The 11954-nt window shown below is 52.1% G+C and overlaps 7 protein-coding genes and 1 non-coding gene across 8 annotated transcripts; 6 read left to right on the top strand and 2 right to left on the bottom strand.

Annotated features, from left to right (window-relative positions):
• Positions 1-507: 507 nt before the first annotated feature.
• Positions 508-1113, top strand: ASPSYDRAFT_43325 (uncharacterized protein). Its single transcript, XM_040846620.1, has 2 exons — positions 508-798; positions 850-1113. The coding sequence occupies exons 1-2, from the start codon at positions 597-599 to the stop codon at positions 987-989; spliced, it is 342 nt and encodes a 113-aa protein (XP_040705183.1). The 5' UTR covers positions 508-596; the 3' UTR covers positions 990-1113.
• A 140-nt stretch (positions 1114-1253) lies between these two features.
• Positions 1254-3237, top strand: ASPSYDRAFT_87926 (Zn(II)2Cys6 transcription factor; the record flags this gene model as incomplete). Its single annotated transcript, XM_040851926.1, has 4 exons — positions 1254-1306; positions 1352-1463; positions 1512-1657; positions 1704-3237. The coding sequence occupies 4 exons, from the start codon at positions 1254-1256 to the stop codon at positions 3235-3237; spliced, it is 1845 nt and encodes a 614-aa protein (XP_040705184.1).
• Positions 3238-3294: 57 nt separating this feature from the next.
• ASPSYDRAFT_56702 (aromatic ring-hydroxylating oxygenase subunit alpha) lies at positions 3295-4635 on the bottom strand (the record flags this gene model as incomplete). Its single annotated transcript, XM_040849260.1, has 3 exons — positions 3295-3885; positions 3941-4239; positions 4299-4635. 3 exons carry the CDS (start codon positions 4633-4635, stop codon positions 3295-3297), a joined length of 1227 nt encoding a protein of 408 aa, XP_040705185.1.
• Positions 4636-4945: 310 nt separating this feature from the next.
• On the top strand, positions 4946-6283 carry ASPSYDRAFT_29872 (NAD(P)/FAD-dependent oxidoreductase; the record flags this gene model as incomplete). Its single annotated transcript, XM_040844700.1, has 2 exons — positions 4946-6036; positions 6088-6283. 2 exons carry the CDS (start codon positions 4946-4948, stop codon positions 6281-6283), a joined length of 1287 nt encoding a protein of 428 aa, XP_040705186.1.
• Positions 6284-6958: 675 nt separating this feature from the next.
• On the top strand, positions 6959-7851 carry ASPSYDRAFT_77566 (uncharacterized protein; the record flags this gene model as incomplete). Its single annotated transcript, XM_040850898.1, has 2 exons — positions 6959-7552; positions 7612-7851. The coding sequence occupies exons 1-2, from the start codon at positions 7082-7084 to the stop codon at positions 7849-7851; spliced, it is 711 nt and encodes a 236-aa protein (XP_040705187.1). The 5' UTR covers positions 6959-7081.
• Positions 7852-7891: 40 nt separating this feature from the next.
• Positions 7892-7991, top strand: ASPSYDRAFT_t57. Its single transcript has one exon. It is a non-coding gene; the product is annotated as a tRNA-Met (tRNA).
• A 507-nt stretch (positions 7992-8498) lies between these two features.
• ASPSYDRAFT_827351 (fungal specific transcription factor domain-containing protein) lies at positions 8499-10109 on the top strand. The gene is made up of 3 exons (XM_040851165.1): positions 8499-9011; positions 9067-9848; positions 9900-10109. The coding sequence occupies exons 1-3, from the start codon at positions 8715-8717 to the stop codon at positions 10015-10017; spliced, it is 1197 nt and encodes a 398-aa protein (XP_040705188.1). The 5' UTR covers positions 8499-8714; the 3' UTR covers positions 10018-10109.
• Positions 10110-10390: 281 nt separating this feature from the next.
• On the bottom strand, positions 10391-11896 carry ASPSYDRAFT_87930 (uncharacterized protein; the record flags this gene model as incomplete). Its single annotated transcript, XM_040851927.1, has 1 exon — positions 10391-11896. One exon carries the CDS (start codon positions 11894-11896, stop codon positions 10391-10393), a length of 1506 nt encoding a protein of 501 aa, XP_040705189.1.
• Between the last annotated feature and the right edge of the window lie 58 nt (positions 11897-11954).

The raw sequence follows: 11954 nt of genomic DNA on the forward strand, positions 1-11954 counted from the left end.
TTCCGCCAGCACTCCGCTATCATCACTCCAATATCTTTCCTCTTCCAAGTCATAGTGGGTGTGGCAGCTGTACTCCTGCCGCCACCCCCGCATATTATTAAACTCGTCCAAATCCTATTATCTCCCACTGGCGCAGGAATGAACCCGCGAGAATTACTGGCAGATAGTTACTTCAAAAGCCATTTATGCCCTATGAAGCAATGGTTCAACGGATCCATAGAATGAGACATGTACGAGAAAGGTTAGCCTACATACCAGTCTGGACTTGTATTTAAGGAAGGACGGGCTACTTGGTGCAGCGATGGACACTGGTTTTGCTCCGTCTTCGGATGTTTATTGCAGGAGAGTAGATCCATACCTGATAAGTGCCCTGACATTCCTGGAAAGCTCTCGCCTACTGTAACTGTAGTGCTGTCTATAATCCTATCACTGTCAGTGTCAGCCCTATCTATCCCTTGCGTCTGCCGCTTCCGGCACGACCCATCCGTTTCTTCAGAGAGACAATACATAAGTCAGTCATTTCACGAGCTGTCTACCCAAGTCATACGCTTTCTGTCTCGTGCCCGCCCCAATTGCTTGCCAAACTTAAGTTTGCCATGAAACTCATGCTCTTCGGGGCCAGCTGGCTGGCTTTGGCCGCTGCAACTCCCATCGACCCTTCGGCTGCCGCTGCACCAACGCCGGCCAGTGCAACTACTGCAACAGAGAGTACAACAGTCACCGCAGCCGCGTCGCAGACCACGGTCGAAGTATCGAAGACGCCCAAGGCAGAACTGGGTAATCTGTGCTCAGGAGGGGGTAAGAAATCAATCGAGGCCATGCACAGAGAGAGTACTAACTTCTATACAGCCGACAATTCACAGTCCGATTCCGGCCTTTCCTTGGGGAAACTAGAGGAATGTGCAGGAAATACCCTCGGCGACAAGCCCGTCAGTGGTTTACTCAGTGGTGTGGGCGGCCTTCTTGGAGGCGGCAAAAAGGATGAATAGGGATTCTGATTCAAGGATACAATACAACTGCTGCTTGATGTAATGGACTAATAGACATATAATTCTGGGCAACTCTGGTCAAGTCACTATTCATTTTCTCAATATGGATATATTGTCTAATGCGGTATGGCGTGTAATATATATACCTTCCAATGCCGTAGTATTAGTAATACACTTGACTATCATCCTTACTTGTCTCCGATTCAAACCCGCTGCATTGATCATCTCTAAGCACAACACCCATGCATTATCACTAGAAAGCCTATGGATACATCAAGACCGCCGAAGCGGGCTCGTCAAGCATGCGAACAATGCCGGTGAGTGAATCGTCGCGACAACAAGACGGCACTGACAGTTGCCAGACGGAAGAAATCGCGGTGTCCCGGGGAGCGTCCGGCCTGCTCATACTGCCAGAGACTGGGGCAGGCTTGCGAATACGCCGGTGACGACGAGCCAGACTATGCCAGGAAGATGGTATGCTCGTTTATCACCGCCTAGTTGGCTTTGCATCTGATTGTTTAGGAACAACGGGTCGAGGGCATCGAAGGGAAACTGGAGGCATTGATCGAATGCTTCAGTAACCGGAATCCGCCCTTGACTCCATCGCCGACGACTACGTTTCAACCAAGGCAGCAGTATCCTGTCGGGATTGCTAATACCCCGCTGATGTGAGATTCTCCGGCTTTTCAATAAGGGAATACTGACTTGTTCAAGGCAACATAGCTCAGTCGCACAAGGCGCCCTACATCTGTTCCAAACGTACTGCAATTTCCAGCCTCTGCCTCTCTTTAATTGCCGGTACTTCCCCGCATCGGGTGAGGGCCGCGATGAAGAACTGCTTCTTGCTATGCGAGCCTTGGGACTGCGCTTTAGCGGCAATGGCATAGCGGATCCGGAGACGCGCCGGCAGATCAAGGAGTGGGCAGAGAGCTCGAGACGCATGGTGATGACTCGTGTAACTGAGGGGTCGGTGGAACTCTCCACTTTGCAGACGTTGTGCATTCTGACATTCATTGACTATACCTCGGGGCACACCATGCGGTCCGGGGCAAACATCCGCCTGGCCACCTACATCCTTCAAAACCTGAAATTCGGAAGTGCCGAATTGGCCAATCTAGAGAGTGAACGAGATGAACGCGTGCTCCTGCGCTGGAGCTTCCATATGCTTGGGAACCTCGCCGGCGAGCCAAGCCCGAGGCTTACGTTTGGCAATAAGAAGGATCTTGGAGTTACTGTCTGTGCTATCCAGCTCAGCGAAGTCTGGGGACTGGCACAGAGCTATGCTGCTAGTCCTGTTACGGCTGACTCTCCTCCTCCTTGGGCACCCCAGTCCGACTATTCGCGGATCACATTCCGACATACAGAGTTCGAAAGCGTCACTCCGCTGAGATACCGTCTCCACGAAACACGTCTCGATGAGTTGACGGGCCCAGACCTTCAACAGCGGAGGGACTTTTGGGGGCACTGTTTGTTCTTCCAGGTGGTCTTCCATGCCATTCCCTGTCTTCTAAACCACCCCCTTCTACTCTCGGCGCGTTTACGCAACTTCCGTTATACTATGCCACAATCATTCTTGCGACACTCTTATGAGCAAATCACTCTACATGCAGGATGGATTCTGCACTTCATCGAGCTGCTAGAGGCGAAAGGCTATGAAGTATCAGATCCAACACTTGGACAGTGCGCTGTCATTGTCGCTACAATCTATCTCCAGCATAGCTTTGTCGAGGACCTCTTCTTTCGCGAAAAGGCCCAGTCGGGGTACGATAAATGCCTAAGTTTCCTGCAGCGCATGGCCCTCCGATGGCCCAACATCGAAAGGCAAGTCGAAAACCTCCGCCAACTGCGGAGCAGTATTTCTGCCGGAGACGTGCAGAATTCTCGCCAGACCTGGTCTGTGAATGTCCACCTGCTCCGAGATATCCTGATATCGGCCCCACCTAAGCAAACTGCGACGGACTTTTTTGGGCCGGGTCTGGCTATGGAAAGTGCACTTCATACAGAATCCTCCACCCCAGATCCAGAGTTTGGGCTGATCGGGTCTGCGGGAATTTCTGGCCATAAGACGGTGGCAAGGAACCTGGTCACTTACTATCCTCCTGAACAGGTTCTACAGCCTACACCTCCGGATATGTCGGCCTTACTAGGGGAGCCTGGGCTGGGTCTCACAGGCACCCCGGATAATGCGTTTTTGCAAGCGCAGGATTACGGACGGTTTATTGACAACTGGCTGGATCTACCTACGTAGAGTTCTTGCAAGATGTATAACGAATATATAACGTATATACTCATTCAAATGTTAATCCTACCAAGCCAACGGGCTACCTCCCGTGTTAGCCTGACAGTCCAGCTTTCGACAAAACTCCACCTCCTCCGTCAGGTTACTCTCCATATCCAGCACCGGCGTTGCAGGCCATATTTCCTTTCCCCGTCTCTCCTCCGACTCGTGGTGTGCCACCACCAAATCTTTCACAGTCTTTTGGAAAAACAACGGGCCCTTTTCGTGCTGCGGATGCAAGTTCCCGTGCACATATACCCCGACATTCAAGTTCCTTTGCGCCGCATTACACAAGTCCTTGTCTTCCTTTAACACTTGTTTGAATATGCTGTTGATACTATCAAACGCTTCATCGGTGGCGTCTTTGTGCCGGTACACCTCATACTCCATATGCGTCTGCGACGCTGAGACTGGAACGCACCGCATGATGTAGAAGAAATCTTTCGATACCGTCATCGACGCGTTGGGGAAGTAGAATGTACTTATGATCCCCATGCCATCACGGTCAGGCCGGTCTGTGTTGTAATGCTGGATATGCCCGGCTTTTGTCTCGACCCAGTATTTCCCTAGGTCAGTGTATTGGACGATGCCTGGGTGTCCGGTTGGGCAGTGGTAGCACTGCAGAGTATTATTAGCAGTGGCTGCATCTAGGACTGGTGGGGTACGGTCTCACCTCGTTGTAGTTATCCGCTAATGTCTTCCAGTTGTAGTCGCCAACCATATCCCATACGTGGTCGAACCTGTATTGGAAAAAGTCGAATGGCTTGAGACGTGGTTGTTCGTCGACGCCGGCAAAATCGTCTTCCCATTTCACAGTTGGCGTTTCGGAGGCGTCGAGGTTCACCCAGATGAACCCTAGCTTGTCGATATGGACGTGGACAGGGAATAGCCCGTTCTTCTCCTTCTCGAACCCCTCGAGTTCTTGATACCGGGGTGCTTTTGCGAGTTTGCCGTTTAATCCATATGACCAGCCTATATACTCAGTAAATGCCCACCGCAAGCTTAAAACGGGGAGGAGAGAGGAAGTCTACCATGATATTGACACGACAAGATACTCGCCTTACCCGACTGCTCCTGCACAACGGGGTACGCACGATGCCGACAGACATTATGAAAGCCGTTTATCTGCCCCTGGCGATCTCGTACAAGGAAGAATGCAAACCCGGCTTCTTGCAGCTGAAGGTATGTCCCTGGCTCGGGGAATCGCGCTTCATGTGAGACCAGCACCCATTTCTTGGAGTAGATGGCCCGGCGCTCGAGACTGTACATGGCTTCTGAGCGATACCATGATGACGGTAGATTTGGGAGGGTGGCGTTGGCGTTGTCTTTGGGTTTTGCTGCTTGTCCGTATCCGAAGAGGCGGTTCATTGTGTAGCAGCAGTACCTGAGTATTTCGTACGGTTGGAGTATGCAATTGAGGTGCAATTCGCGGAAAAATCTCACCAGTGACTTCATTTTATCTTCGCCAGTCGTTTCTGATCCATTCCCTTGCCCCTCATCTTTGCCTCATCTGGACAGTCACTTAGAGGTTATCCGGACGGAACGCGCCCCGGATCCGTGCGTGGATCGAGTCCCGCCGGGGAGCGATCCGGATGGGATCATTGAAAGTCTCAAGCCCATTCTTTCACTGTTATCTTTCCTACAATCTTCTATTCGCTGGAATTGCTAAACGATAAGAATGGCTCAGAAATCCGGCCCCATTATTATCATTGGCGCCGGCGTGTTCGGCCTCTCAACCGCCCTCGAACTGACCAGGAGAGGATACAACAACATCACAGTCCTCGACCGCCACGTCCCTCCAGTCGTCGATGGAAGCAGTGTAGACATCTCGCGCATCATCCGCGCCGACTATGCCGACCCAGTCTACGCCCAGATGGCTCTCGAAGCCTACAAGGGCTGGACGAGCACCTATTCCGACTTCTACCACCAGTCGGGCTTCATCTTGCTCTCCGAGACAGCCAACAACAGATACCTCCAGGGCTCGAAGCAAAACATCATCAACAAGGGAGGCCATGTCGATGACTTCTCCGAGATCAGCCAGATGCGCAGTCTCTACCCAAGCATCGAGGCCAACCTCCCCTCCGCAGAGGGCTACCACAACCCAGTGGGCGGATGGGCAGACGCAGCAGGCAGTATTGGCCGTCTCGCCTCTGAATGCAGCATCGCAGGCGTATCCTTTATAACAGGCCGCCGGGGCACAGTCCACTCCCTCCGCAGATCCTCTTCCGACCGCGCCGTCGTCGTCGGCGTCAATCTCGCAGATGGGTCCCACCTCCTCGCATCCCAGGTCATTCTCGCCACGGGTGCCTGGTCGAACCGTCTCCTTGATCTCTGCCATACGGCATCCTCCTCTGGTCAGCCTGTTGGCTTTGTGCAGCTCACGCCCGAAGAGGCCGCCAAGTTCGCAAAAGTCCCTGTCATGATTAACATGACCACAGGCGTGTTCTCGTTCCCGCCTACGCCGGGGACGAACATCCTTAAACTCGCCCGGCACGGCTATGGGTTCGCCACGGAAGTGCGTTCTGAAGCATCAGGGCGTGTTATATCCGGCCCTAGACGCGACGGCAGCAATGCCGCGTCTGGGTACCTCCCTGACGACGCGGACGCTGCGCTTCGTGATGGTCTGCGCGGATTCTTCCCTAGTCTTGGCGAGAGGCCGTGGATGAATCGGAGACTCTGCTGGTACACGGATACGCCGACTGGGGACTTTATCATCGATCGTCATCCGGAATTAAAGGGGTTGTTTGTTGCTACGGGTGGTGCTGGACAGTAAGTACCTTATCCTATTCCCTGAAGCTGAATAGATACTAACCATGGTAGCGCGTTTAAATTCCTGCCTGTCCTTGGGAAGTATGTTGCGGATTGCTTTGAGGACCGTGCCCCTGGGGAACTGCGCCAGAAGTGGAAGTTGAAGACGCCGACGGATGGATCGGGGGCTGTTAATATGGCTGGCGATGGGAGTCGTGGTGGTCCGCCTCTGAGGAAGTTGTCTGTGCAGGAGCAGTCGAAGTTGTAGTTGCACATTTTAGTATAGACATAGAAATCGAGAAAGCTACAATTTATGGTATCCCGCGGCTTAGGCGGCGGACAAAAACAAGTCGGTGCAGGTGTCGGCCTTGCAGCTCTTCGTCATTTCTTGTTTTATCTTGTCTTGACATCTATAATTATATACAGGTATGAGCTTGGGTCTTCAGTTCCATTGTCGTGCTTAGTTCTAGTCGATGGACATGGGCCCGAATACAGCCACCACGGATAGATGGAGACAGTGCATGAATCTTTTTTTGGTATTAATAATTAGAGTTATTTCTCAGTCAATCTATGCATTCCAATTGTTTCAAAACGTGTTTCCTAGTTACATCCATCTTGTATTTCACGCATCAAATCGTTGAAACGTCTCGGGCGTTTCGCATGTGCCGAGATGGCAACACCGAGGGCAGTTCAAGTGCCGAGACTATTCCTATGCCCAATAATATTTATTATGGACTATATTTGCCGACAGAAACAGTCCGAGGTGCGAGGTTGAGGAAATATAAAAGGTGGGTGTCGGGGTGATCAATATATATATAGCCGACAACCCACCACACTCGCGACAAAACACCATCTTTTTCTTATCCAAATTTAAACCAACTTTCAACCCCATAATGAAGTGGCAGTCTATTCTTACGTCTCTCAGTTATAGCTTCCTTGCCCTCGCAGCAGGAAACGGCCCTTACGATGCTGTATGCCCACCCCATCCATCCTATTCCAATAACTGCATAATGACCGTATCCAGTCCCACTCAGCAGACCCTTCCCTCCCCAAACACACCATCTACATGCCCAACAGCCCTCCAGAGAACGTCACCCTCCCAGTCCTAATCTGGGGCAACGGTGCGTGCTCCGCCAACGGCACCCTCTTCGGCAATTTCCTCACCAACGTCGCCTCCTACGGATTTATCGCCATCGCCTCGGGCGCCCCGAACGGGCAGGGAACGACAAACGTCCAGCTTATGAAAGATGCGTTGGACTGGATAGAGAAGAAGGCCGGGACGCCGGGAAGTAAATATAAGACGGTCGATACGACGAGGCTGGCCGTTGCGGGACAGAGTTGCGGGGGCCTCGAGACGTACCAGATGCGCGACGATCCGAGGGTGCATTATCTAGGGATTTTCAACTCCGGATTCTTGGATATGGGACCTATAGGGGACCTTATTGGGATGCCGAATGAGAGTCCCGAGACGATTGGGGAGGTGAAGAAGCCTGTGTTTTACTTTTTGGGTGGGGAGGGGGATATTGCGTATAAGAATGTAAGTTCTGTATCTAGGCCTACCGGTATGGGACAGTGCTAAAGATTTGAATAATTCAGGGCATGGCTGATTATAAGGGACTGACTGGGGTGCCGAAATGGGTGGGAAACTTCCCTGTTGGGCATATGGGCACTTATGCGCAGCCGGAAGGGGGTGCTTTTGCGGTTGCTGCTGTGAACTGGCTGTCGTGGGTGCTGAAGGGGGATTCCAGCAAGGAATCCTGGTTTACTGGGGGTGGTGCGCAGAAGGCTGGCTGGGAGGAGGTTGACAGCGAGGGTTTGGACACTTTGAAGCTGTAACTGTCTGTAGGACACAATTAAGACTCTGCTGAGTAATTCCGTTTCCATGGTCTAGTGGTTAGGACGGCGGTCTCATAATATGACGATTCCTCTAAAGGAGTTGCAATCCGCAAGCACGAGTTCGATTCTCGTTGGAAGCATTTTTTTATTTTTTATTTTTTTTATCTATCCACTTATCCGCTATCAGTCAGACTACTTCAACTGTATCGGGTGTAGCGACGATTCGGCCAATAACAGGCTTAACAGCCAAGGCCCTATCACCCCGCATTTCAATCCTTCAGCGATTCCTTCGAGTTGTCCGTTGGAGATGTCTCGCTCCCCCAACTGCATGAGCATGTACGATATAGACGATCGTTGCCAGCATGATGGATCCCATTACGCGTGCTCGCACCGGCTGCTGGACTTGTCGTACGCGCAGGGTCAAATGTGACGGCAAGTAAACTGCTCCCGGATATAGTGTATGAAGCTGATAAGACTGTCCTGCAGAGACGCATCCTGTATGCCGTCGCTGTGCGAGAATAAATACCTCCTGCGGATACGGCATCAGACTAACGTGGCATGAAGAGTCGATTGCCCGAGGAGTCTGTCATGGAAGATCGGCTGTGTGGTCCAAGCGCGATAGCCCTAGCAGGAAGAAAAGCACGAACTCGCCAAAGGGCGACGCACTGGATCACGCAAGAGAGCCATCTGCTAGTGCAGCCCGTGCGTGGACGTTTCTGAATACATCTGTCACCGATCTCGAGATATACTTCAATCTACGAGATGAGGGCCAGATAGAAGACTTGAGATCGAAAGCACCACCACCACCATCGCTCAGCACATTTCCTCTATCTGAAAGTCGATCAACCCATGATCCCGCCTTGATGTCGTATTTTGAACGCATCATCTGCAGCAGCTCTACCCTCGTCGACAACGCGCACTGCAATCCATACCGGTATCTGATCTTGCCCATGGCGCTGTCCTCGGACGGGCTGTACCATGCAACACTGGCAATCGCTGCAAATACTCTAAGACTCTCGAATCCATCATATCGTATACCGGCTCTAGAACACCATCACCATGCCCTAGGCTATTTACGCAGTTTACTCGACCAAGACAAATGGACCGACAGAGAACTCGACGAAATGACAGGCCTCGTCCTGATGTTGTGCTGGTTTGAGGTACTCTCCGTTGTAAAGCTGTGTCGGTTCATAGCTAATTGATATTAACGCCTAGATATCCGATAACAGCTGTTCATCCTGGGTAACCCATCTCAACGGATCCCAGGACCTCCTGCGCGCGCGACAGCACCGTCTAGCAACGAGATCTCAGCCTGAGTCGGCACACAGCGAACAACTATCTAACTTCATCAACCGGTATTTTGCATTCCACCTTGTCCTGGCGCGGACTGCGTTTCGACTGGACGACTCGGTGTTCGATTTACAGCCGGTGTTGGGGCTGATGCACGATGGTAATATTCCGGAAGAGAATGGCGCTGATATTATTGACCCGTATATGGGACTGAGTCACTCGTTATTGCTGCTCATTAATCAAATCTCCCAAATAGCATGGGGGGATAATATCGACAATGGTAGTGTGGATGACAATATCAATGTCCTACACTTGAAAGGACGTCTAGAGAATCTACAGCAAATTCCACCGCCTCTAGGTGACGACGCGGAGGCAGAGACAGAATGCGTCGCCATCGCAGAAGCAAATCGACTTGGGGCGTTACTTCTCTTGTATGAAGTATGCTCCCCTGCGATGCAGTATACTGCCAGCGAAGACATGGAGAAGAAGAAAGGCTGGGCTTCCAGATCTCTTCCGATCTTGGATTTGAGCGGAAAGGACCACTGCGTCAGGCGCATTCTACATCTCATTTTGGAAAGGAAAACAAGCATGATGCGCACAGCGGTGTTGCCACTCTGGCCGCTGTTTCTGGCAGGTTGTTGTGCCCCGACTGATGCAGAGAGAGTGACTGTGATGCAGTTGTTTGAGGAGTTGGAAGGGATACGGAGGTTTGGGGTAAGTTACGAGTACTTTCTCACGGCTACTTACCAGGCTGACAGTCTAGAATATTGCACCGGCAATGGAGGTCGTGCAGATGGTCTGGCGACAGCGCGATTTGGCTGCCCAGGACGAGAGAAGACAAGGAAGTGGTGGAGGCAGAGGCCAGGCACGGTTTGAATGGGAGCGTGCTATGGCCATGCTGGGGGATTGGAAATTGAGCCTGACGTAGTATCTTAATCCTATAAATGCCATATCAGTACAGTTTAAGATCTCCCTACCTCTTCAGTTGTAGTTCTGTAATGAGCCGGATATCGAGAAGTGGAGCCAAGGATTTGGTTACAACTAGGGCTACCGTATCGGAGGATGGGATGGTCGCTCCAACCTTCCAAGTCAATTAAGACTACTTCGTATCTCCAGAAAAAGGTATTATGGGCCAGACGGCATGGAATTATTGCATGTAACTTGGAACTGCTCCAACTGCTCCAACTCGCTCCGACCTTCCTGCACTGCGCAGAGTTGGAGACAAAACTGACTCGCTATCAGGCTCGAATCAATAAGTGTATCGAAACCCGCTTTTCTCCTTATCAGTGAGGTCTGAGAACGCCGATTCCTCTACTATCGCTGTATCTCCATCTACCTCCTGTTTCCTATCTCTCCTGCGGTTCTCCCACCAGCAGAGCAGCCCATACGCGGCGATCGAGAAAATCGCCACAACCAAACACGCCAGAAGTCCCTCGTATCCTTTTGAATATGTCGGTGCATCGTCTTCCTGAAATGCCTGCGGGCCGATAATATTTCCCACACAGTAGGCTAGGAAGAAGATCGCATTCATGGTCAACTTCTTGGAGTGGCCGCTTGTATTAGCCATGGGCAGCGAAGTGGACAGCACATAAGGCGCCCAGTAGGTATAGAAGACGTAGTAAGCAGCGAGAAGGCCGTTCTTGTTCTCCCTCGGTAGTTTCCACATGAGTACCGCGCAGACCATCGGGACTAGATCTGCGATGGCGATAATGGCGCATCGCGAGTTGGGGATGTATGCGACAACGAAGCCCAGGAGGATCTGCCACACCGTCGCAAGGACGCCCGTTGGGATACCCAGGACTGTCGTGACGAGGCGCGAATAGCCCAGTCCGTTGACGATAATCGCGGAGAAAGTCACCAGGCCGCCATTTGGGATGTTTTGGGCCAGTGAGAAGAGTGCTAGTAGCCACGTCTTTGGATCGAGGAGACACTCGCGCACTTGGTACCATTTAATCGTTTTATCCTCCATGCCGGTATTGTTGTCCTTGACGCGCTCGAGACAGACGAATTTCTCGCGGTCGGAGAAGTACCAGCATTGGACTGGCGAGTCTGGCAGGAATACCCAGAGTACAGCGGCCCAGAGCATGGAAAACCCGCCCAGGACGAGGAAGAGAAGTCTCCATGGACTGAGGGAGGTGTTTGTCTGCCCGATGCCGTAACTGACCAGGCCTGCGAAGACCGACGAGAGCTGATTGAACCAGAATGCGACGCGGATGGGCTGCTCGCTGGTCTTCCACCACATGACGGTGAGGATGCTGGAGATGGGGAATGCAGTGGCCTCGAGCATCCCCATGATGAATCGCACCGTTGCGAGGCCTGCGAAGTTCTGCGTCGCTGCGGTGCAGAGCATCAGCACGGCCCAGCCGAAGACCATGCATGCGTAGAGCTTCGCGACCGGGAGACGTTGGATTAGCAGTGCGGAGGGATACTCGAAGATTAGATAGCCAAAGTAGAAGATGGAGCCGACCCAGGAGTACTGATTCCCTGTGAGATGGGTGTCTGTCTCCATGCCGTATATGGCGGCGTTGGAGATGATGACTTTGTCGACCGCTGCGAGCACGACGGTGGTCATGATCAGGGGGATCAGGATGAGATCAATCTTCCACAGTATGCGACAGGCTTCCTCGGGGGACACGGGGGTGCTGGCTATGCCTGTATCGAGACGAGCGAGGAACTGGGCAGCGACATCGTGCTGGTTGAGAATCTGGCCTGTCTGGGTGTCTTCCTGGTCTTTGTGCTTTGCACCGTCTGCCATGTTGATATGTGATATAGTGAGATAGCGATATAGAGTTAGTTGGGGAAGACACCCTATA

The sequence above is a fragment of the Aspergillus sydowii genome (assembly GCF_001890705.1).
Source record: "Aspergillus sydowii CBS 593.65 unplaced genomic scaffold ASPSYscaffold_3, whole genome shotgun sequence".
Taxonomy (NCBI): Eukaryota; Fungi; Ascomycota; class Eurotiomycetes; order Eurotiales; family Aspergillaceae; genus Aspergillus; species Aspergillus sydowii.